The 26,476-nt window shown below is 37.5% G+C and overlaps 1 protein-coding gene across 4 annotated transcripts; it reads left to right on the forward strand.

The window, feature by feature from the left end:
* Positions 1-26,180, forward strand: CHRNA1 (cholinergic receptor nicotinic alpha 1 subunit). Of its 4 annotated transcripts, none has more exons than XM_087949692.1 (10): positions 1-181; positions 8,122-8,267; positions 10,524-10,568; positions 12,345-12,454; positions 15,257-15,452; positions 17,332-17,569; positions 18,567-18,790; positions 19,701-19,940; positions 24,340-24,510; positions 25,196-26,180. In XM_087949692.1, exons 1-9 carry the CDS (start codon positions 106-108, stop codon positions 24,469-24,471), a joined length of 1,407 nt encoding a protein of 468 aa, XP_087805818.1. In that variant the 5' UTR covers positions 1-105; the 3' UTR covers positions 24,472-24,510; positions 25,196-26,180. The 4 variants fall into 4 exon arrangements, with proteins under 4 accessions (XP_087805818.1, XP_087805817.1, XP_087805819.1 ...); XM_087949691.1 differs by having other exon boundaries at positions 24,340-24,485; XM_087949693.1 differs by having other exon boundaries at positions 24,340-24,485; positions 25,199-25,213.
* Positions 26,181-26,476: the final 296 nt, after the last annotated feature.

Raw genomic sequence — 26,476 nt, forward strand, 5'->3', positions numbered from 1 at the left:
CAGGTGTTGTGAAACAATAGCTCTGTGGTCCTATCTCCAAGCACCCTTCTTTAAAAAAAAAAAAAAGGCAAAGTTTTATTTCAGCTGGGATCTTCAGCACGTTGGATGCCCAAGTGTTTATATCAAAGAGGAAAAGTGATGAACAGCTGCTGTTTATTCATCTATCTACTCTTTGGAGCAGGTAAATCATTGTATAATTTCAGTCTAACTTCATTGGTACAGGAGCTCCTATGGAAAGAGCAGACAGAGAGAGAGAGAAAAATTCCTAGGGAATTGTGCGTATCTGTGTGTATTTAAATGTATATGCGTGAGAGAGAGAGAGAGAGAGAGCACAGGTCAGTGTTTATTTTCCCTTTACTGTGTTATATACTTAGTGGTTCATACCCTATAGATAAATCACAGATAAACGGAAAGAAATCTTGTTTTTGTCTGCCTTATAGGCCTTAATTATTCCCCAAATTACAGGGATATATATAGGTTATATGGGGTGGGGGGGACACACATTTTTTTCCTCTTTGGTTTCCTTTTGACTGTACCCTCTCCTTTAATCTGCGACCCACAGGGATTCCATTCACTCTGCCTGGAAACAACCAGATATTATAATTCCAACAATAGAACTTGGAATTTTTAACTTGCTTGCCTTTTGAAGACATTGTTTTACATCTTCCATCCCATTTACTTCAATAAAAGTAGTTCTTCAATAGGAATTTTAGATTTGTTCTTTTTTTTAAATGGACAAAGTTTTCTTTGCACTTCACTGAAAGTTCCTCATACCAAAGCTACCTTCTGCACCTAATTTGCAGGGAATCCTTCCTTTGTCACCAGATTGCATGCTGTTCAAGAGATCCCCAATCTATTCAAGAGATTTTTCAAAGAGCTGGAGGCTGGAAATGAATCCAGTATATCTTAAAGAGATGACCAGCCTTACTTAAAGGTCAGATTTTCCCCAAACTTTTGTTCTGCACTTCTTTCAGTTGTACCTTTAATTTCTCTATAGCTTGATATTTGCAAGTAATATACCCTGGATCAATCTAATAGTTTTATTTCTAGTTGGTTGTTTTTATATTTCTTAAATGTTCTTCAGAAGCCTTTATTGATCCTTGCATAGGGCAGGGTTTTTTTTCCCCCAAGATGTCATTCAATTTTGATTCCAGGACCTTTTGTAGGTAAAACATTCCAGTCCTATAGTCAGAGCAGAGAAATTTTTTTTAAAAAAGGGAAAGAGCAATGTTCCAATCTCTCTTTTGCACATTATTTGTTTTATCTACTTTCCTTCCTTTGATGACAGTGAAGATGGAAATGAATAGCAGTAGATTTGAAAAACCAGATTTCTCTCATTTGTACTTCCAAGAGTGTAGGATGGCAGCATAGTCTCCTTTTATTCAAACTGAAATTTTGTTTAAGTCACCAACCCTATACTGCATAAAAACTAAAAATAAAAAGATGTGCCCAATAACCATGTAACATGAGTCTTCAGATGCTTATATTTAGTGATTCTTTTGACCAATATCTTTTGAATGCAATTTGTACTCATAAGTTTGCAAGTTGCAAAGTGAGTTTATCATGTTGATCGGATAAAAGGTAGCTGAAGTAAAATGTACAATTACAAGCATAATATTTCAAAAAAGAAGATACATATTCTGAATGAATACTATGGTCATTTCCTATCGAGAATATTAATATTTTCTAATTAAGTCATTTTATCTCCTGGACACAGTGAGCTTATTTAAGAACCTGGATGGCCTTTTGCTAAAAGTCATTGCCATCTTTTATCTTTTTAAGTAGCAGAAACACCCATTGTATGATTTCCTTTTTAGATTTGATTCATTGATTTGGATAAGCTGTGATTCGTTCTGTTTTTATGAGCCAAAATGATTGGGATGTATTGACTAGACAGTGGTTAAACAAACCATTACTGAACACAATGTGTGAACCCAGAGAAGTAGCTTCATTTAAAATCGCATAAGAACCTGTAAATGATGAGTCTCTTCAGGAATTCAGTTTATGCAAAAGAATGGACACAGCAAAACATTAACATTAAGGAAGGTATAAATTGAATGTCACTGCAATGTTATACATAATTAACACATAATAATCCCCACTGAAAAATTGGTCTGTCTAAATAAGAACTATATAGATTTTGGGCATATATTTCTGATATTGCTCTCCTATCCATTATGGTACAATGTGAAATAGTTATTTTTGTTTAAAAAAATATGGATGGGGAGAACTTGGTTGTTTGCTTTAAGCTGTTTCATTACCAAATTAGGTGACATCATCAGTGCTAGAAGGGAATGGGGTTTGGTCTCTATTTATATACAATAGCTTGCCTTGCCTATGTTGGTGGGGGTGTCAATCAATCGATCAATCAATTTTTATTATAGTCATAGGCCAGCATTGAGGAAAATGTAGTTTTCTCCTTGGTAGTTCCTTGATAAGGGTGCTATTTTCTGCTTCATTGAAAAATGGATTTGTTTAGTATGCTTGAACAACACCAATACAATTTTTTGATTTGAGAGATCTTTTAAATAATTATAATATAGAATTTGTGTTTGATGTCATTGTTGGGTTCATAAAAACTTTAATAAAAATGCATTGAGAAATCATCTGCCAGATTCAAATGTTCAGGCAGTGCTCAGTAAAGTTGGAATCAGCAGAAATCCTTTACCTTATGAAATACCAGTTTCCAATTGTTTTTCACATAATGATCCAGGGGTTTTAAATTATTTAATCTGCTAATTTACTTATTTAGCTATAATGTTAAATTGTGGAGCTCTTTCAACTTCTAAATTGTTAATGGCATAATTTTGTGTTTCTTCACATGTTAACATCTTATTTTTAAAAATATTTTTCGTTATTTTTATACATATTTTCTTTATTTGAGTGAATCACTTTGAGAAGTTGTATAGATCTCAAAGGCCTTACTTCGTACCTATACATGGAGCAACCCAATCTACTGAGTTAGTAATAAATATAAAATCTGAATCTTTGAACCCAAGTATTCAATTTCAATTCTACATTATGAAGAAATGTGGTTGTAATACATTCAGGCCAGTAGAGGGCACTAGTACTTGCTAATGTAATCCACTCAAGGTGAGTCCTTTCTGTGGAGTCAGACATATACTGTATTGTTGTTTTCACCTTGTCCTTTGGAATAATAAAGAAATTTTGATTCTCTAACTCTCCAAGTGCCATGAACCTTTAAAACTATAAATGAAATAGTGTGACTTTTCTTCCTTCTCTGAAGAAAAGTAGTTTTTCACTGGAGTGATGGATGAAAAATAAATATATTTCTTTCAATAATTAAATGTCAATATCTCAGATAAAATAATAATAGACTAGCTCTTGTTTGTAGTTTTAATGTAAAGAATACCAAACAATTTTATGTTATTTATGTAAAGAAGTTAAGAAAAAGAAAAGTCTGGAAAAAAGATAATTTAAAAGTGACTTTTAATCTTTTTCACAGCAGTTACAAACAAACTTTGTCTCTCTCCTCCCTCTCTAAGATTACAGTACAAAGATCCCTTCTATCCGATTACTGAACCCTTTTTAATCAGCAAATTCAGAAATCCCCATGTTATTTTTTCCCCCATTTCCAGCGAAAAGGTTTCCAGTCTATAAAAGTATAAAAGTTCTTATTGTTTTATCCCTGATCAAATAGGTCAATTTTGCCCTTTCTCTACACTCTGCAATCTTCACAATCCAATACTCCATTGCGGGTGTTACAATATTTATCTACCATTATGTATCTAATGGTCTTGTTGCCATATACAAAACCAGTATTCTGTGAGCCTTTTTAAAGGATTGACTGTCCATAAGTGCCAATAAGTTCTGGTTTCATCTGAATATTTATCTTTAAAATTCATTCTACCATCATATGCATTTATATCCAATACATTTTTGCTTTTTCACAAGTCTACCTGCAAATAAAAATGTCCCTTCGTGTTTTTCAAATTTTCAGCATTGACTTGAAGTACCCTTTTTACATCTTACATCATTTCTCTGGTGTCATAAACCAACTTTACATCATTTTATAGTAATTCTCTCTTAAAATATAACATTCTTTCCCATTGGTCCACCTGTATATTATAACCAAAGTTCCTAGGCCATTTTATCATGCATTTTAACTTGTTCTTCAATTTCAAAATTTATACATATTAGGAATCACATTTATCATTTCTGCAGAAAATTGCACAGAATTTTACATGTACATATAGTAATTCGCCCTCAAATTCCATCTTATATAGCCTATTACTTTTTAAACTATATTAAACCTTTCTCTTAATTGCACATATGCAGTCCATTGAAAACTAAATTCCTCTGCAGTCAGTTGTTCCCTTGACTTCATCTCAATTTCTCCATGTAAGTGGAGAGGACAGCCTTGGGATTAATAATCTGATAAACTGTGGTTTTTGCAATCCCTCTCAGTTTTACTCATGACATAGTTTCCTCTTCTAATGGCTGCTGTCATTGGCTTCCCTTATATGGAGAATCCTCAAATATCAAATCGTAGATTTGCATGAACCAAAAGTATAAGCAACAGAAGAAAGGGGACCTAGCTTTTATCAATGGATCTTTGTTACCTTCACTGCATAGAACTTTAATAATAACCATTTTCTTCTTTAAAGATGTCAACCAAAATAAGAAAAATATTTTTATTCATTGTAGAAGTCATTCTAGATACAAATTTAACCATATCAAATTGCTTGGGAGAGGATCCAGCTGAAGGTATACCTGGTGGCCAAGGCATTCCTTCAGTGATGATTAGCATTTGGGGTGTAATTAACCATCATTTAATTCCCCAGTTCCAACCACAGGAATGAGGCATTTATTTACACTGAGAGAAGCAACTCTTTGAGGTGCCAATGGTAGATCCCAGAACAGTTCCTCTAGAATTCTTCAGGTAATCTCTATGATGAATGGTAAAACCCAGATTCCTCAGATGTTGTAGGAGAATAACAACCCACCAACTACCAATCCAATCAGTTTCTTCAAAGAGAAGACGAGAAGCACTGTCCTCTATGCCTTAGTCAGCAAAATATGCTGGGAACTGCTCTCAGAACCTGGTCTATTTCTATGGCCAAAATCTATGAGATGGGAGGGACAACTAAAAAAATAGAAGAGAAGTCAGTTGGTTGACAAATGACTAGTTGTTACCAGACCAGCAGTTACCAAGTCTGGAAAATAGTCTGGAATGATATCTCATTACGTTTTGGAAGTCTTTTTTTTTTTTTTTGTAAATTTTATTTCAGTTTTCACAAAGAGAAAAAAAATACAAATAAAAACATATTTTTTGAAAGTAGCGTAATCCCGGGTTACATTTCTTCGTACAGACGCAAATTCAGGTTCATGCTCATTTTTATATTCTATTCCATATCTTATTACTATTTTACATTTTCTGCATAGCTTCTCTCCTCTTTTAATTTTCTCAATTTTATTTTAATTATCTCATCTCAATTCAAATCATTGTATTTATATTTTTTTTCTGTCCTGTTTCAATTATCTATTATCTTTTCTCATTAAACAAAATTTCTCCTATAGTTACTGATTGGAGTATGACTCCTTTATATCTTTTCCCTAAAGTTGTAACATTCAATATAATACATAACTTCCATTCGGATTCTGCTTGGTACATTCTTAAAATACACACTGTATTCTTAAAAAAAGAAAAAAATTATAAATGTATATAATTAAAACAACATTCCATTCCATTCCAATTCAATTCTATCATTAATATTAATATTCATTAAAGTCTTAACATCTTTAACATTACTTTTCAAATTAAATATCATACTTCTATGGGAACAATTATAAGCTTTCCATAATTAATTCCCCCCCTCTTCACTTATATTTTATAAAACATTAACTAATTAAAATGTTCCCGTTCCTTCCTAATTCAGTTTTCTCATTTATTTTATTTTACTTATTTTATTCACAAACATTTCACTAAATTACACTAACTATTTTATCCCTCATTTTAATCATACGTTGTTTCCAATTTTCTAAAGTTATTTCTATTACTAATATAACAATACAATCTTATGTACCTTTACAGAATCCCTTTTTCAGTTAGATTTTCACCCATCATCTCTAAATAGGTCCTGTTTCTCTATATCTTGCTCCGGTCCTTTGTAACTTCTTTTCCTTTCCTTCTTCCCTCTCTTCTTCTCTCTCCCCTTTTTACCCCTTGTCTCTCTACCTCTATTTCTCTCTTCTGTATTCCCCTTTTCTATTGCTTTCCAGTATTATACTTATTTTTTGAATTATTTTTCTTTTCTTTGATTGTTTTTTTAAGTCTTAACTTCTCCATTCTCTTTCCCACCTTTCCTTTTTCTTCCCCACATAAAATTGCTTGTTCAATAAAGATGGCTTCTTCTTTGTCCCAGTCTTCTTGTTTTGCAGTCATTTCTTGTTGTTTCTCATAATTCCAAATCTCCATTTCTAAGAAGTGAAAAACTTGTGCATCTTCTTTGTACTTTTTAAGTTCCATTTTCAGTTCATCCAGAAGTGGTGCCATTGTATAAATTTTTAAACAACCACCCGATTGATTTTAGTCATTCAAATATAATAACCAAGAATCCAAAGATCACCAAATAATCCAAATACACGCAAGCTGTTTCTTTTTTGCTCTTTTTTTTCACTTTCTCTTCCTGGGGTTACTATTTAGTTGCAAAGTTTCAGTTAAAATGTATCTTTTAGAAGTCTTGTTGAAGTTTTACTGTAGATTCTTTTTAATTCCAGGCAGTCTCCTCCCTCTTCCAGATCCTGCCCTTATTCTTTTTCTCTCCCTTCCTGCTTATGAAAAAGAAAATTTTTAATGTCCAGAAATCTTTATTATCCCTTTGGCATTTTGTTTTATTTTCAGCTTAATTGCCTATTGATGTCAAAGCGGATTTTTCTGATTTCTTATTTAAGTCCCTTAGTTGTCAGTACAGGGAAGGAGAGAAAAGGAAAAAAAAGCCAAACCTTTCCCTTTTCCCTTTCCTTCACTGCTTCCGACTCTTCTTTGGGAGCGATGTTATTTTTTGTAAGTTTAAATTCCAGGATACCTTAGTTGTTGCTTTTACAATTTAACCTGGTCAGCCAAAACTTTCACTTCTTATCTTCCTCCTGCACATTTTTTCCAGTTGAGTTCTCCTTTGTGGTGGCCATTTCTGACCATCGCTGCAACCGCCTTCGGGAAAGGGAGTAATGGCCAGCTGAGGAGGAGAGATGTGGATCTCCTGAACCCTGCTGGCAGTCTCCCCTCTCTTCACCACCTCTATGGGGTGGCTTAGCCCGGAAACCAGCCGGCTCGGGGCGCTCCAGCGGCAAGCCAACAGAAACTGTGCACGATCGCGGATTTCTGTCTGTCGCCGAAGCCCTTCAAACCGGAACTGATTCACGTTTTGGAAGTCTTTAAGAACTTGATTGTTCTCTCAGCCCTTTCAGTAGTTGGGTGTTGGTGCTGATTATGCTTACAATTTGCAGCTATGTGTTTGAGGGTGTTTGCCTGAATGCCTGAAATTACTTTCTACTGTTATTCTTTTATTGTTTTCTATTTTTAGAATAAGCTGCCCTGAAGTAATTTCGGAGTTGGGTGACCTCTAAACCTTGTAAATGAATGAATGAATAAATACTCCTTCACATGACTAAACTGGAGAAATCAGCACTGTTTAAAACTCCAGTATAGGCTCAATAATGCAGGCCTGGAATGCAAGTGTTTGTGAAGCAGACTTCATTTAGTATCTTCAAACTTCATTTGATATCAGTTGTTCATTTGGGGTTTTTTTTTTTTTAAGATTAGTGTAATTTAAAAACCTAAATTGAAAGCAAGCCTATTACCGTGAGAAGAGCCAACATCGGTTTGATTTTCCAAATGTTTTTCAGTTCTGCATATAATCCAAAAACATTCTTGGGAAAGTTAAACAATAGAAGGATTACAACTCAATATGATGTCTGCAATCCCAGAAAAGAACTAGAGATCATCCTGGAAGGCCCTAGGAAATGAGCAGTTATTCTGGCTTCTCCTTCAGACTCCAAACACCCAGCTCACCTCCAAACCCTTGGCATCGGCTCAGACTTTCACCATGTTTTGTCACTGTTTTTCAAATGTTGCTTTTTTATTATATTGTCCTGCAGCTATTCTAGTCCATGGTTCCAGTGATGAAAGCCGCCTGGTTAAAGATTTATTCGAGAACTATAACAAAGTTGTGCGTCCATTAAGCGATCATAATCAGATTGTGGAAGTCACTGTGGGACTGCAACTTATCCAGCTGATCAATGTGGTATGGTAAAAGTGTGAATAGCAATAGCACTTAGACTTATATACCGTTCCATGGTGCTTTACCCTACAGCACTCCCTGGGCAGTTTACAATGTCAGCACATTGCCCCCAATGGATCTGGATACTCATTTTACCAACCTCAGAAGAATGGAAGGCTGAGCCAATCTTGACCCCGTCAGGATCAGACACCATTCTGTGGGCAGATTTAGGCTGCAATACTGTATTCTAACCACTGTGCCACCACAGCTCTTAATATGCCATTATCATTATTAACAGTTTCCCATTATTTGGGGGAGGGGGGCTTTGCTTAATGAATTAATCAAATAATTAGTTACCTTGTGGCGAGATGGGTGGCAAGTAAATTTAATTAATTATTAATTAATTGAACGAATTAATTCATTCTTCTATTCTCACCACCAACAATCTCAACGTCATGAAATCTTACCTTTTCATATACATCGTAACTCCTTTCATAATAATTAAGCCTACATCTTCACTTTTATGTGCATTTACTTCTTGGTTTACTTGGTTATGGTGAAACCAGAATTACTGTTGCTAAGCGATTGGGGCAGTAAATTGCAATGTCATGGGATCACAATGCATAGCAATAGCTAAGTCAGTCTCTGTTACCATCGTTAAGCAATAACCAGTGGGGAAAGGAAAGAATCCAGGCAAGCAAGATGTCAGGCCAGAGTTATGGGCAGGTGGGTACTACAGGCAAGCACTACAGGTGCTGCAGGTGGCACTAGGGAATGCAAGCAGACTGGCTCATTTCAAAAGTCCTTCCCTGGCCCTCCGATGTAAAAGGGAAAGAGAAGGGAGGGAGTCAAAAGGAACATCCAAGAAAGGCTATGAGAAACAATATCCAATAGATTGATCAACTAGCCCACTCATAATTCAGCCCTATTAGATCAGACTAAGAGTCCCCATGTAGACCTACAGCTACTTTTACTAGAACAGCTCCAGTTACAGAATCCTGAAACATCTGGATGTGCTTTCTGTGGCGTTTTCACTAACTACTTTGTTGTCTTAAGTTTTGTCTCTCTGATCACTTGGGTCAGCCCTGACTTCTAGGTGATTTAGAGCACCTTACAGCTTTAAGGAAATGTGGCTCTTGCCAGAAAAATCATCCCCAGGAGTCAGGAACATACATGAAAGAAGGCCTCAGAAGGAGATATGCATATTTGGGCAGGCTGGCATGGGCAGAGATACTTTTAAATATAGGAGCTTGAAGCTTTTAATAACAACAACTTGGAATTGGGAGGGGTTGTTTAGGCCAGGTGACCCAACCTTTTGGGAACGGGGGAACGGTTTCATGGAGAGAAGCTTTTCCACGGACCAGAGGAGGTGGTTTCGTGTGCTACCTGCATCCCACAGGTGGGACTTTGCTTGTTTGTGCAGACTGGCATGCAGCGGATCAGGGCTGGTCCACAGACTGGGAGTGGGGACCCCTGGTTTAGGCATTCCCGCTTCAGTGCAGGTATTCTGATTGGAGTCTTCGTGGCAGATAGCTATCTGGACTGTACTAGGGATGATTCACTTTTATAAATTGTATGGTAGCATCTGGAATAAGATTGAGACATTAGAATGCAACAAATCCTGGATTATGATATTATTATTATTATTTTAAGGCTGAAGTGATTTGAAGCAAGAAAACTAGCAATGTAAATGACATTCTGGTACCTAAATGATGCCCTAATCAAAACTTCCAAATTATCTTTAGCTGCAGTGCAAACCCATGTACACAGTAAAATGTAACCTTAGACCAATTTATGCTGTCCAATTGGAGTACAGTGCTTTCCAGGTGGCTCTGCCCAGGAAGATGGCAATTTCCTTTTAAGCCTCCTTTCTCTTCTACCTCTCCCGTGTTGCCTGCTGCACGAATCTACATGTACCCTCCCAATTCAAAAACCGTTTGCTTCTTTCTTCAGAAAAATGTATGTCCAGGACTACCTGTAGTTTCTTTAGCTAAGAAGGAACGGTCTCATGGCAGTAATCGATTAAGCTTTCTTTAATTGGGGGGAGGAAATCTCATTAATTTCTAAAATGCCATTGGTCAACTACGTTGCTTTTGGGAGCAAAGAGAAGCAGGTTCCTGACTCACATAGCTTACAGTCTGCGTTTTGGCAGTGGGAATTCAGTGCTGGGAGAGAAAGAAAAGAAGGGGAAAACAGCAAAGGTTTTTAACCAATAATCTCAACACCGATTATTGCAAACAAGTTATCTTCTGTTAACCTTGTCTTTTTTTGTCTCCTAAGGATGAAGTAAATCAAATAGTAAGCACCAATGTGCGTCTGAAACAGGTAATAACTCCATGATTTATAAACCAGCACGTTGTGTTTGAGGCCCAAAGGTGTGTTTTGATCGGCCTTGTCCCCCTGTTCAAGGAATGCTTTTGAATTAGAAGCTGCCTTTTCCAAGGGGTTGAATCCTTTTGCTATATTCTTGTGGGCTACAACTAAAGAGAGGCGCAATGAAAGGCTTTTCTAAAGTTTGTCACAGCAGCGGCGCTGCACATTTTGATAATTGGCTTTTAGAAAACCAAACCTGATCTCAGCATTTTTTTTTCCTGAATGCCTATTTGTTGTGGGAAATATTCTAGCATCCGGTTGAGATAAACCCATCAGACAGCTTATTCTAAGCACCAGACAGAACTGAGCTGGATTTCCAGAAGTAGCTCTTCTCCCTCCTTCCGTCTCCATAATACATTTGACAAACTCCTTTCAAAAGAATGCAAATGAGCTGGATTTGAAGTGGGGTGGGGTGAGGGGTGAACCTCCAAGAAAAATTCCCACAATGCCCTAAGTTGGCATGCACCAAATGGTTTTAAAGTATACTTTGCTATTTTCCAAGTATAGTTCTTTCATACAGACCACATCACTATTGAGTCCCTTACCCTACGTAAATATGATTAAGTAGCTAAGTATGTTAAAGTATGTGAGTTAAAACATAATCAATTTATAATAAGTAACGATAAGAACACAATTGTATATGTACATGTATGTGGATGCAGATGCGTATTGTTGTGGCCCACCAGACTCGGACAATGAGGAGGGTGGAGAAGAACTTGGACCAGTTCTGGAGCCTGGGAAAGGCTCTGAGGGATGCTCAGCATTGGACACAGAGATAGAGCCAGGGACGTCCGGCATTTCCCAGCCAGAGAGGCAGCTGCCTTTGCAGTCAGAGATGAGTGAGGAGGAGGACAGCTGGGGCCTGTTTCAGATGCACGTATGCACAGAGCAGATAGGAAAGATGAACAACGGAGGACAATGAGCCGGCTCAGGAAGCAAAACAAACGTGGTCACTGACTGGCCCCTCCCTGGCTGGGGAATAAATACAGTGGAACCTCGGCTCATGAACACTTCTGTTTGTGACCAAATCAGGTGGCGAAGAAAAAATCCACCCGATTTTTGAATTGGGTAATGATTCAAAAATCGGGTGGCGAACAAAATTGGCATGAAAAGATTCCCTCTTCAGCACCAATTTTTTTTACTGTGCGCATGCGCAGTGAGTCGTGCTTCTGGACACGACCAAATCACGACCCGAGGCTCCACCGTAGGAGGAAAAGGGAGTCGTTTGGTTGTCATAGACAACCATTTGCGTTTGCTCTTTGTGTGTTTCGTGAGGCAAAGACTACCTTGCCAGAACTGAGGTTTGTCTATTTCTCTGTTTGAACTGACTTAATTTGCAGCCTCCCTGCTGGGAGTTCACAGCCTTGCATTTATCATAACAAGGTGATAGGCACTATTGCTTCAGTTAACTCCTTGCAGGACTCTTGCCTGGACAGTCTGTTGGTGAATGCAGTTAATTCCCAATGTGTAAATAAAGAGGGGGTTTTCTTTGTGGGGAGTTTGTTTCCTGCATCTGCAAAGGGCGGGTCAGAACACATATGCACATGTGTATGAATATGTATGCATACACTGATAAATAATCATTTTAGGACATAAAGAGATATACATTCTTGAACCAGGCATAGCCATATTGCTTTTGTTCCTTCTATAACTTATGTTTAATGAATAAAGCCATTGTTCTTTATTCAACTTATTTGTAAATTCTCTGAAATTCTCTCCCTTCCCCAGCAATGGATAGATGCAAATTTGAAATGGAATCCATCAGAGTATGGTGGTGTGAAGCAAATCCGCATCCCCTCGGAGATAGTCTGGCGTCCAGATTTAGTTTTGTATAACAAGTAAGTAGAGCTGTTGATCCACACCTTAATTCTGAGGCACAGTCCCATAATGAGAGCACAGAGAGGAACATTTAGACCAAGGGTCTCCAAACTTGGCAAGTTTAAGACTTGTGGACTTCAACTCCCAGAATTCCTGAGCTAACCTGACTGGAGGAGGAATTCTGGGAGTTGAAGTCCACAAGTCTTAAAGCTGTCAAGTTTGAAGACCCCTGATTTAGACTACACAAATGGCTGTAAACCCAGCTTCTGCGTGAGTGTGACCTCTAAAATAAAGGCTTCTTTGAGGGAACCAATCTCCCTGCGGGGGAGGGGAGGGGGAGGGCCCCTATGGCCTGCTTTGGCTGGTAGAGGCACCGCGGGCCAGTCCTTTGACGTTTTCAGGCTGGCCCTGCGGGCCACAACTAAGGACGTCGCGGGTTTGACACCCCTGCTCTACTACATCCATCTGAGTTATAAGTGAGAAAGTGAGAGCAATTTCCCTTGTATAGCAGCTGAAGTGGGGGATGTTAGGCAACTGCTCAAGGGATGGGAAAGACCTGTGTGTTGTTGTTGCTGCTGCAGAAGAAGAAGAGGAAATGTAGTCGTGTCACACAAACACACGCACACACATTGCTTTCTCTGTGCCGTGTTTTATCACCCCAGGTTTAGTGGGGTCTAGGGACCTATGCTTTCTCACCACTAGGGGGCGTATTCCACGAGACCTACCTTGGCTCAGACAGTTCCGCTTAGGGCTAATAGGAAGAATGGGATAATAATCACAAAATCATACAATCCTAGGGCTGGAAGGGACCAGTGGTGGGATTCAATTTTTTTTACTCCCGGTTCTGTGGGCGTGGCTTGGTGGGCATGGTAGGGGAAGATTACTGCAAAATCCCCATTCCCTCCCCACCCCATTAACCTGCTTTCCAGCTCCGTTCTCCTGTGCAGGGCAACCAAAGAAGACCCAGCCAATCAGCTGGGACTCGGGAGGCAGAGAGTAGATGGGGGTGGAGCCAGTCAGAGCTGGGATTTTCCGGTTCTCCCAACTACTCAAAACTTCCGCTACTGGTTGTCCAGACCTGGTCAGAACCTGCTGAATGCCACCTCTGGAAGGGACTGTAGGGGGTCTTCCAATCCAACCCCCTGCCCAAGGCAGAAGTCCTTATTTCTTCCTGGACAAATAGTTATCCAACCTTTTCTTGAAAACCTCCAACCATGGAGAACCCACAACTCCAGAAGACAAACTGTTCCACTGATTAATTTTTCTCACTTATCAGGAAATTTCTCCTTAGTTCCAAGTTGGAGGGAGCAGGTTAACTCATCAGCCATGTATGTGGTTTGAAATGGCTTGAAATGGCACCCAAATGGATCGCCAGGACCCTATAGGCGTGATTGTTCCCCCAACCCCAACGGGGTAATTTTATATACTGTTGACCATGGTCAAAGAAAAGACTGTACATTTATATTATCTTGCGTTTTTTTAGTTGGTTTTAAAACATGTGCAAAATACTGATTTCATATGAACAAGAAGTACAATGTAAAAGAATAATAATAAAGTTAAAAACCAGTGCCAGATTAGATGATGCTGGACTTTCTATATTCCCCATCATATTCTTAAACCAAGACTATTTGGGGAAAAGGTAAGAAGTGCTATTTTATTCCAACGCATCATCCATGGTCCAGTGGTGGGATTCAAATTTTTTTGCTACCAGTTCTTTGGGCATGGCTTGGTAGGAGTGGCAGGGGAAGGATGCTATAAAATCTCCAGGCAGAGATAGGATTTGCCGGTTCTCTGAACTATTCAAAATTTCCGCTACCGGTTCTCCAGAACTGGTTGGAACCTGTGCCATGGTCAGGTAATCACAAACATCCAGTTTTTATCAAATCTTTTCAAATAAAAGATTTTTTTAAAACTGAAAAAAACCCCACCTTTTAATTTAATGTTGAATAAAAGATTTATTTTCTAGGTATACAGCCTTTCTCATACTTATTTTTTTTTAAATGCAATCATTTTTGTACCAAATGGAGTTTGCAGAGTATGTATGTATATATGTATGTATGTATGTGTGTACGTATTTATTTATTTATTTGATTTGATTTGATTTGTCAATCGCTTACAAGATAATAGGTATAAGTATATACATAGTTATGAATACATGAAATGGGTACATATAAGAAAAATAAAAGAAACAATAGGACAGGGACGGTACGCACGTTGGTGCGCTTATGCACGCCCCCTACAGACCTCTTAGGAAAGGAGTGAGGCCAATAGTAGACAGTCTAAGGTTAAAGTTTTTGGGGTTTGGGGGAGAAACCACAGAGTCAGGTAGACTATTCCAGACATTGACCACTCTGTTGCTGAAGTCGTATTTCCTGCAATCAAGTTTGGTGTGGTTAACCTTGAGTTTGTATCTATTGTGTGCTCTTGTGTTGTTATGGTTGAAGCTGAAGTATTCATTGACAGGTAGGACCTTACAATGTATGATTTTATATGCTATACTTAGATCAGACCGAAGACGGTGTAATTCAAGGTTTTCTAGGTCTAGAATTTCAAGTCATAAGGTGGCATAAGGTATTCTACAACGAGTAGAGGAGTGGAGAACTCTTCTTGTGAAATATTTCTGGACTTTCTCAACTGTGCTAATATCAGATACGTAATGTGGGTTCCAGACTGATGATACGTTATTTTAAAAGAAAGACACCAAAAAATAGGAAGATCCCAAACCACTGATAACACTGTGTGCCATAAAATGGATAGCCAGTGTATTAAAATTGTATGCTATTCCTATGACTGTTTTTTTTTCTTCTTCTTCTTCTTTTTAGTGCAGATGGAATTTTTGCTATTGACCAGTTCACCAAAGTTCTTCTGAACTATACAGGACATATCACATGGAATCCACCAGCCATCTTCAAAAGCTACTGTGAAATTATAGTCACCCACTTCCCCTTTGATGAGCAAAACTGCAGTATGAAGCTGGGAACTTGGACTTACGATGGTACCTTGGTTGCCATCTACCCGGTAGGCTTTAGTTAGGTAACTGTTTTTGGTTCGTTCTGTTTCCAAGTCAGTTTTGACTCCTGGCAACAATCTGGGCTTTCTGCAGTCTGCAGTTTTCTTGGCAAGGTTTTTCAGAATTGGTTTCCTCTAGCGTTCTTCCTAGGGCTGAGAGAGAGTGTCTGGCCCAAGGTCATCCAGCTGGCTTTCTGGCTAAAGTGAAACTAGAACTCACAATCTCCCAGTTTCTAATCTGATGCTTAACACCACTGCACCAAACTGGTTCTCTTGAGTAGCTGGTACCTTTAGTCATTTTCATATTATTATATATGAATAAAGATGCCTTTCCTTTCCTTCCTTTTCCTTCCCTTCCCTTTCTTTTTCCTCCCCTTCCTTTCCCTCTCCTCTCCTCTCCTTTAGCACTACTCAGAGGTGTAAGGGAAATGTAGCTTATCATTTGAAAATTTGAACAAAATCATGGGACTTATTGTCAGATCACTTTTCTAATGATTTATTGATGGCTAGAAAATGCTTAAAGCAAAAGGAAGCCTTTACCTCTCTCAAATAAATCTATATGTGCAACAAAAGTATAATTGTAGAAAAATGCTGAGAAATACTGAATGTATCCAGATGCTCTAACCTTACAGATGAATAAGGTCCCTAAACTTCATTCTCCTGTAGTTTTGTGATCTGGCAGATTTTTTTCAGATTTTAAAAAGAATCCTATAGAGACCCATGCTATGTTATATTTTTTTTAAAAGTAAAAGACTGGCAAGGACTACTTAGTCTTCAAAAGCATGGCCTCTGATTTCTTTGTGGAAAGCCATTTTCTCTTTTCTAGGACTGTCTGGTATAATCAGGTAACTCATATAACTAACTTACACATTTAAAAAAAAAAGCATATGCAAACCCAATCTTTCCAAAGACTTTTAAAATAGAGTTTGGATTGAGTTACGTTTGGGTTTGGAGAAGGACAATCTTGGTTAGGCTTTGCATATTCCTCATTTAATTCCATCATGACTTAAAACCACCACATTCTATCCCAGAGGAACTTATGGCTGTTTTGAGAGTTATTTACTGTCCTATTAGTATGTTTACTATTTTTTATTTCTGTATACTCGTAGGTTTATATCTTTTTAATCCATTGCAAATAAAGTTCATTTTAAAACTCAAAAAAAAGAAAAGAAAGGGACAGTAAATTCCATTTCTATTTGCTCCAGTTTTTAAAGTTAGAGGCTTCTGTATATGTTTAACCCATCCATGTGTGTGTCATCATCCTCATCAGCCATTCAATCATGTCTGACCCTCAGCCACTCTATGGTTCAGCACTTTCCATGCCCTTCTGTCTCGCACTGCCCCCTTCAGGTTCACCATCGTCATCCCAGTGTCACCTTTTACAGTATCCAGCCAGGGACTACTGGGGCGGCTCCTTCTCCTTTTTTCTGCTTATCATTGATTTGCATGATTGATTTGTACAGACATAAATATAGATAGTTCCCAACTTATGGCCATAATGGAGCTTCCCATCATGATCATAACAATGGTAAACCAGATCACCCATACGAATGACTTAATTTTGCAACCATTTTTGCATTGGTCATTAAGCGGATACTGTGGTTGTTAAGTGAACCAGTGGTTTGCTGTGGTCCAGCTTTCCCCCAAAAAACATCATTGTAACTTCGAACAGCTGCTAACTGACTAGTTATAAGTTGAGGACTACCTGTATGACAGAAATGTCCTAATCCTGCCGTGAAATTCTTCCAAGTGAGATTAAACCCAGGCTAAGCATTAAATATCCATTTATTCAATATCAATATTTAGAATGGAATTTCTAGTAGGAAATAGCACGGAATCACAAGACATGGTTATTTCATTGATTAGAAGGAAGCATTTCCCTTTTCAGGAAGGTCCCCGTCCAGATTTGAATAACTACATGCCCAGTGGAGAATGGACAATAAAAGATTACCGAGGTTATTGGCACTCGGTGAACTATTCTTGTTGCATGGATACGCCGTATCTTGATATCACCTATCACTTTATATTGCTGCGTTTGCCTCTTTATTTCATTGTCAACGTCATCATTCCTTGCCTTCTCTTCTCATTCTTGACTGGATTAGTATTTTATCTCCCTACAGATTCAGGTATGTACATATGAATATCAGATTGCTTCTCTCTGGCAGAAGCAACCCTTTCATTACCCTGAGTTATTCTGCCTTAAAGGTGAACTTTAAGAGTTTTAAAGCCAAAGAGACTTGGTTTGCCTGTGTACATCAACAAAGCCATTTTGGCGTGTGCATGTGTCTTTATTGCCTTTTTTTGGGGGGTGGGGGGGAATCCACTTGGAATAATGTTGGGGAGTGTGTTGAGAATTTGCTAGACTTAATTGCTTCGCCTTTGCAGCTAAAAGGCATATAGGATTTGGCCTCCTAGGAAATATGCTACAAAATCAGGAAGGGAGACAGGGGAAAGAGGGGAAATGGCAGAACATAATTTTCATGCCTTATTTGTATGGATCTGGTGGCTGGGTGTTGGATGTCAGAGTGGCTCGCTCCTCTTAAGGATGTGGGCTTCTCACACAATCCTCTGCATAGATCTTGGGAATAGGTTGGTACCCTGGATTATGGGTGCCCAAATGGAAATGGTCATGTTGATTAAATCAGGCAGCAAGGAACTGACCTCTGTGTCCAGGACCTAACCCCCCCATTTATAGAGCCATCAAGATCATCTGATGAAGAACTACATGCCTATATATATATTGCTACATTCCAGCCCCAGTTTTAGGATAACAAAGAGACACCAGTGCAAAGTCACCCAGAAAGCTTCATGATTGAGTGGGAACTCCAACCTAGGTTTCCCGGATCATGGACAGCTTCTCCACTAATGACTTATGACTTCTTGGAGCATTATCCAACTATTGTGGAGGCAATATAAGACTTATTTTCATTACTTTTACATTTATACAAATGGTTGGATGACTCTAGAATACATTATAGTAGGGTTGAATCACTATATTGTATTGGCTACCCAAATGTAATGCAATAATTCTTATCTGACTTCTCACGAAGCACCAATTGCACTCCCTCCTCCTATTTTGTTTGCTAATCCTTCAATTTACTATTTCCTCCTAATTTATCCCAGGGGAGAAGATGACTCTGAGCATCTCTGTCCTGCTTTCTTTGACTGTGTTTCTTCTTGTCATTGTGGAGCTGATTCCTTCAACTTCCAGTTCTGTTCCCTTGATTGGCAAATACATGTTGTTCACCATGGTGTTTGTCATAACTTCTATCATCATCACTGTCGTAGTGATCAATATCCACCATCGCTCACCCAGTACCCATACTATGCCACAGTGGGTGAGGAAGGTAAGCTGACCTACATTTTTCAAGCTTAGGACAGGAGATTGAGATAAATAAAAGGAAGTATATCTCCATTCAGTACATTCCCCAAACAATAGACTTTAGTGAGACAAATGAGGTGATGGACACCTTTAAGAAGAGATCAATAAAATAAGCTCTCAATAGATCCTAGACAAAATAGCTTGATATTATCTCTTTTTATCAAAGGCAATATAGACATCCTAGCTCCAATTGCTCCAGTGAAGCATAAGCAGAAGGATGCGACTTCTTTGAAGCATCTAACTCTATAAAGGTCTTGTAGCAATGGCTTGTTGTTAAGTCAGTGTTTGAACTGAAAGGCCAAGGAAGAAGATTTTCAAGCAATTAAGTTAAATTTAAATTTATTTTATATTTTAACTGTAAGTTATTTTGTATATAAGTCAAGTAACCTTTTTTTTCTTGTCTGTTCAATCTTCTTTTCAGTGGCTAGGGGATAGCTTTAGTGTTATATTATTTTGTTAATATTGCTTGCATTTCTCTTTTTCCATTTTAATTAATTTTGAACAATAAAATATATATATATTAAAAAAGAAGCTTACAAGGAAGTCAGTTGATTTCATTTTTAGCAACTGAAACTTCATGGCCAGCTCCATTCAATATGCCAATAACAATAATAAAACCAGTATTTGCTCTGTAATTGATAAAAGTCCATTCTAACTTTCCTTCCTAAGCAATAGCTGAACATTTAATAATCATTAAACAAGTAAGCAATAGTGGGTGACTTGAATTATTCTGATATAAGTCCTGTTGCTTCCTTGAGTCCCAGTTAGCATCCCAGTGTCAAATGGTACTGTAATCTATTTTCTTTTGTGATTAAGAGAAATGACATATGATAGTTTTGTTTAAATTCTCTAATCAGTATCTATATTTCTTTCAGATATTTATTGAAACAATTCCAAATGTTATGTTTTTCTCAACAATGAAGCGTCCATCCAAAAATAAACAGGAGAACAGGATTTTCACTGATGACATAGATATCTCTGAAATCTCAGGGAAACAAGGACCAGCGACTATGAATTTCCAGACATCACTTACTAAAAATCCAGATGTTAAAAGTGCAATTGAAGGCATCAAATACATTGCCGAGTCAATGAAATCAGATCAAGAATCCAATGATGTAAGAATTAATAATCCAATGTGAATCCTTTGAAATCATGACGTGTGTGTGTGTGTGTGTGTGTGTGTGTGTGTGTGTGTGTGTGTGTCAGAGAGAAAGAAACACAGACAGACAGTTCTAGGAATATATAAGCCCTCAAAATATTCTGAACCACAAAATAGACAATACTGTTTTTGCCTTCTCGTGTGAATTTCATTCCTGATGTGATGTAGTTAAATACAGGTAGTCCTCATCTTATGACCACAACTGAGCCCAAAATTTATGTTGCTAAGCGAAACTTTGGTTAAGTGAGTCCTGCCTCATTTTACGACTTTTCTTGCCACAGTTGTTAAGTGAACCACTGCGGTTGTTAAGTTAGTAATATGGTTGTTAAGTGAATTGGGTTTCCCCATCGACTTTCCTTGTCAGAATGTTGCAAAAGGGAATGACATAACCCTGGGACACTGCAATTGTCATAAATATGAGTCAATTGCCCAAAAATTTGAATTTTGATCAGGTAACCATTGGGATGCTGCAATGGTTGTAAGTGTGAAAAATGGCAATAAGTTACTTTTTTCGGTGCTGTTGTAACTTTGAATCGTCACCAAATGAACTGTTGTAAGTCGAGGACTATCTGTATCGATGAGTCTGTTTCACCAGTGGATAACTATGGCATATGGAAAATCGCAACTTGTTAAGAACTACATAGTAAAGAACATGAAGAAAATGAAGAAAAGGATACAAAAATCTTTTATATTTATGAAAATAAGAGAAAGAAAGAGAAACAGCTGAATATATTGTGCAGTGATGTTGATAAATACACATAATATAAATGAATGGATTAAAACACACATCAGGAAGTATGAATGGAGATCACCTGAATAGTTATGGGTGTATATCAAAGAAGAAATCCATAAATTGGTGATAGTTGCATGTTATACAATGGAAAAAGCAGAGGTATTTTTCAATATTTGAAAAACAAAGTGCAACTTTCTCAGTGAATAAGAAGAAAAATATGACATTAGGTAACATGAATAAATGAATAGGAACAAGATAAAAGCATAAAGAATAGCGACTGGATTACTTACAGATCCAAGAATTTTGGTGCATATCTGCATTTAAAATATCTATTTTAATTTAAGAATAAATGTATTCGTATATTCATAAAGGTTGTGGAAGTTGCTTGGGTCAGACAGTAAAGACTTAAGCTATAAAATTCCACAGAAATGTGTGGAGTTACACTAGACCTATATCAAGAGGAGCTACTCTACATCAAGAGGAAGACTATGCATAATTTATAGAGAAAAAATAGTTGCAAGTATGCAGTCCAAGAGAGTAAGAAAGGGTTAAGATTAAGAACTATAGAACAATTTTGATCGGAATTAAAATTGCTTTTAGACATATCAGGGAGGAAAAGCGTCTAACATAGTCAACATATTATTATCCATCTTATACACATAATTAAAATATTCCTTTCAGCATTCCATCACTTCAGTTTCATTCCAAATTGTTTTTTTTTTGTTTTTTTTTGAAGTGCAGGGGGGGAAGGCTAAATTAGGACCCTCCAGCAGAATGAGTGAACTTAAAAATGAAAAAGATAAAATCATTCAGGATGAAAAGGAATTGAGAGGATGGTGGAAGGAGCATACGTTGAAGAGTGGAATTAACTTTTATAAATGTTAGTGCCTAAAAAATGAATACATCAAGAGGACAGGAAGACCAAGAAAGTTGTAATCCTCAAAAAGCAAAGTAATGTGTAATAGGAGTACAGAGCAATGTCCATATTGTATTAAATGAAATGTGAATGTAATATTTAAATTCAGTTAGGAACACGTGATACTCACTGGTCCAGAACAATCTGCTTTTATAGTTAGGGGAATTTATTTTTGGATAGTGCCAAATTGCACGCTCTGAAGTAGGTTTAGCACGATTCAGAAGGGAAACAGAAAATTCTGGGATCACAAACTTATTGGATTCCTGCACTGGTGAGTTTTGCACATTCCTAGAATCAGCATACGGACATGGTGAAAGAATCGTCTGCAAAAATAGAAAGGAAGTAACAGTATAGTGAATAGTGTTGATGTACACCAGAGTTAATTATATGTATTTCCTTCTTTCTTAATTCTTCTGTTTAATTTCCTGTGCATGTTAGTTCTTCCTTCCTCCCAACACTTTGTATAATATGGCTGATCCTGAAGGGGGAATGGTGGGAGGGAAGATAAGTTACAGTATGTGTATGCATATCCACAAAGTTTGGGTACAGAAACCAAAACTTTCCTGGACAACTTGGCTGTGTGGCTTTTAGAGGGTTTCCTGGCCTTATCTATTATGGGCATCTCCCATGGGCAGGGCTGGGGCTTCAGTAAGGGATTATTTGGAAGCCTAAGAATATGTCACAGGCCCTCTCTTAAAATGGCTGCAGCAAAAAGGACAGCCAGTTAGAAAAACCCCGTTTACTAGAAAGGCAGCTCTTCCCTCCAAGAAGCTGCCCATGGAGAAATGAGCATATTTCTGTTGGAAGAAATATCCATCTGGTTCAGTTCCAAGCTGGGAGAAAGACACTGGAAACATGGAGGCTGATTGGAAAGAAGATTTAATGATGAACAAAACCACCAAGCACATAGTTCTGGTGCAGCTGACAAAATGAAATTGAGAATGAGGGGTTTTTATACCTCCTGTAAACTTTGCACTTGAGCTTCCTGTTTCTGTGCAAGAACATGTATTCTAGTGGCTGTTTCCAGATTCCAATGGGGTCAATGTGGGGGTTATGTAGGGGTCATAGCTGGCTCTATAGGAAAAGTACAAATCCTAGGTGTTTGTCTGAGCTAAGTTTCGTGAAGTTTGGATTGCTCTAAGGCTGATGAAATAATTCCTATTGTGGCTTAATGGCTGTGTTAGATCTTGAGTGAGAGCTAATCCTACCATTCTGCCTTTGTTTCAAAATATCTGTTGAATGGGTTACCAAAACTGCATTTCTAAAAGCTGGCCTCAGTATCTGCTGGGGGCAGGGAGATTGAGTCTGCTTTCTGTCTTTAAAAACATGTTTCTCCATTTCTCATTGAGGGAAATATAATAGCCTGCCTTTTTAACATTTCCCCAAATATTTAATTCTTCTAGGAGAGGGGTGGGTGCTAATTTTCTACATTTCCAAAAGAAGTGCTGGATTCCACCACCCACCCATTCTTTTTCTTCTACCAGAAAAGTATTATTAAATCTAATCTAGGATCTAGAGATATCTTAGAAATAAAAAATGAGACTTGATTTTGATGGTTTTCTATTCACCATTCTATCTTTCCATTTAGATTGGTTGTTTTTTTTAAAGAACACCTCTAAATAAAACTCAGTTCAGTGGGGCAGGGTGCCAGACAGGCGACAAGGTTGATTATTCCCCAAATAACCAAAAGATTAAAAAGTTGTTGCTACAAAAAAAATTTGTCTTTTCTTTCCAGCTCAGTGTCTCAGTAGCCACCTAGTCAAATGTTACTGAATAGTATTTGGCTCCCTCCTCTGGCCAAAAATGTAATAATTGTTCAATACAGTAAATAGATTTGGAAGCAAACTATACAGCTTGTTGTAATAGCAGGTAAATATGCTCTGGGATAAATAGAGCTTTTATCTGGTCCTTCCCAAATCATTTATGCTTCTATCTGTAGTAGAGGTGTCAAACTCCTGGCCCGCGGACCAGATGTGTCAAATGTTGGCCACGTCCATGTCCAGTTTAACAAAGGGGGAGGGAGTCGTGATATATCATGTGACACCACCGTGATGACACTAGTTTGCAATTGTGTGTTTGCAATTCACTTTCCAATAACAACCAGATCTTCCTTTATTTTATTTTTGGTTTGCAATGTGGTCACTGCTCATTGTCTCTATTTGACCAAATCACCTCAACCTATTTTTCTTTTATTAAACATTTTTAAGAGCAAACAAGCAAATAAAAAAAGAAAAAAAATAGCTGATACATAAATATATCAGTACAATACAGTAATTGGTCAAAAGAATTGTGGAATCTGCATAGTTGGCACTCATTATATCTTTGTTGAGAAATTAATCATAAAACCCAAAATATGTTAAATTTGTTTAACAATATGAGGAAGGAATGTATTTCTTTTGTACTGATCACTTACTTTTGTATTTAGCTCATTTTTATTTTATTGTATCATTACTTTCAATTCCTTTTATTTATTTTTTATTATATTATTTCACTTATTAACTCAACCTCTTTGTTGTTTTTCTTACATTCTAAGTCACAGTCTTCCATATGTCATGGTCATTATAGTTATTGACTTTCATTGCCAATCATATCTTTGGTCAATCAAAAGAAGAAAGATTTTGAAGAGAAAAGCCATTTACATAACTCCTGGCTTTATGAAAATTCTGATTTCTTTTCCTTACATTTCTTTTTTTTTTTAACCATCAGGCTGCAGAAGAATGGAAGTTTGTTGCAATGGTGATTGATCATCTTCTCCTTGGCATCTTCATGTTAGTTTGCATCATTGGAACCCTTGCAGTTTTCGCTGGCCGTCTCCTGGAATTAAGCCAGGAAGGTTGAAATAAGGACCTTCGGTGAGAGAACATGGTTTGTCCTTAAGTAAGCAAGGAAACTTTCTTAGCCCGCTTCTGTCCTGTAGCTCCCAATATCCCTGTTTAGGAGAATCTCTCAATTGTTCCAAATGTTTTCATATATAGTTCAGGGGCTGTAGCAGCAAAGTAGGGTGCAAATGTCCTTCAGTGAACATCCTAATATCAACAAAAGGTAAGATCCAAACCCATGTCTTAATTCATGCATTTTAAGGAACATCCATTTGCCCTCCTTCTGATATTTCAAAATACCAATCGGTGTGAATAAATACGTAAGGATAATATAGACATATTTTAAGCTGTAAGTTGGTTACATCAATTTGCATTAAAGGGGGTCCAATGTGCCACCTTTTAGAATTCCCTCAGCAAAGTGAATTCGAAGCCTTGTGTAAAATTTGACATTCACTCTCGGGATCTAAAGTTTCTGCTTCCACATATTACTAGATATAAATACAAAAAGTAAGGGATTTTCTGAATAAAATCACTGGGTCAAGAGTTAAACCCCTGTTCTGTTCTAGATATTTAAGGAAGTATCTAACAAGGCTATATAGTAATGTTTTTAGTCAAATTTCTCCAGCAATATGGGATACCGAAATAAAACATGATCCTAGCTTACCCTGATTCCAACTAACACTTTGATCAGTATAAGTGTTCATCCCCCTAATGAATTGATCGGTATAAGTTAATTTTCTCAGCAGGCTCAGCCACAGCTGACATGAACCATGATGTCAGATGACTCAGAGAATGAAGGATACCTCAGCTTGTTAGGGAATGTGCTCCGCTGTTATTTCCCAATCTTTCTAAAATGCCTCCAATTTTAGGGAGGTTAGAACTAGCAGGGCATGGAGGAAAGTGTGGCTCCCCCCACTATGTTCAATGCCGTTTCTCACCCCTGTGCACTTCCCAAGCAGGTGAAAATGAAAACCTATGGAGCAGTTTGAAGCATCTTCCTTTTGCAGATCCATTCATAGCTCCAGTTTGTGTGTTGATGGCCACAGAAGGGGGCAAAGCCCATGGCAAGTTCTGTTAGCTACTCTTGAGTACAAATGGAGTGTCCCAGCTCCACCTCTTTCCTAACCAAGAACTTCCTGAAGATGCAAATCCAAAAGGCATCCTGTACACCAAATCAATAATGCTGCATAAAATGGTTTATCTCTGTATCCTGAATCTATCGGAATACCATTATTGTTGAATGATCAATGACCCGAATTGTTCCTACACAAAGAGTTGTTTGGTTTTTGCTTGTTTACAATTCCATCAACTTCCTCCTTTACTCCATTCCTTACTTTTGATGAGGCGTGTTTCCATAATGTCTCCATCTCACCTTGAGGATTTGTTTTCAGTGCCAACAAAAATGAAATAATACAGCAAGAAAACATAAAGGTGTCTCCTGTACCCATGTCCAGATGTGAGATATAACCAAATCCAAGCCTGCCTTTCAAAGCTTAAGGTGTAAACCTGTGTGTCTAGTCATGCCAGTTCAACTGAATTCAACAGGAATTACTGCCTCATATAAATACAGGATAGCAACTTTCAAGAACTTATGCTAATATACAGCATGGCACAAATTGCTGTTGCAAAAACATTTGTGAATATGAATTTAAATATCCAGTTATTTTCTAATTCTACATAAAAATATTCTATGAAATAAAAATAAAATATTAAACTCATTAAAAAAAACCCAATCACCCTCTTCAATCAAATAATGGGGTCTTCAGATTATCTATTTATTTACAAGCTCTCTCTTCATGCTTAATGTTTCTGCATAAATTGACATTGTGATTTGTAGGTTACATTGTTCCAATGAAACTTCAGTAAAAACTGTCAAAGTCATGATTTAAAAGTGGAAAATGTTTCATGGTATGAGTATAAATAATTCTGCAATCTCCCGTATGTGTGTCCTTTAGATACAAGTGTCTAACCAAGCAAAATTCATATATTTATCATATACACCATGTAACCATCTATCTTAATTA

Source organism: Notechis scutatus, chromosome 1, assembly GCF_049901735.1.
Source record: "Notechis scutatus isolate UNSWTSFEM ecotype Mainland chromosome 1, rNotScu1.2, whole genome shotgun sequence".
Classification (NCBI taxonomy): Eukaryota; Metazoa; Chordata; class Lepidosauria; order Squamata; family Elapidae; genus Notechis; species Notechis scutatus.

Coding starts and splice junctions, on each gene's coding strand:
- CHRNA1 (XM_087949692.1), top strand. CDS start 106: ATGCCCAAGTGTTTATATCAAAGAGGAAAAGTGATGAACAGCTGCTGT. Junction 12,455..15,256: donor GATTTAGTTTTGTATAACAA/GTAAGTAGAGCT, acceptor TCTTCTTTTTAG/TGCAGATGGAATTTTTGCTA. Junction 15,453..17,331: donor CCTTGGTTGCCATCTACCCG/GTAGGCTTTAGT, acceptor TTCCCTTTTCAG/GAAGGTCCCCGTCCAGATTT.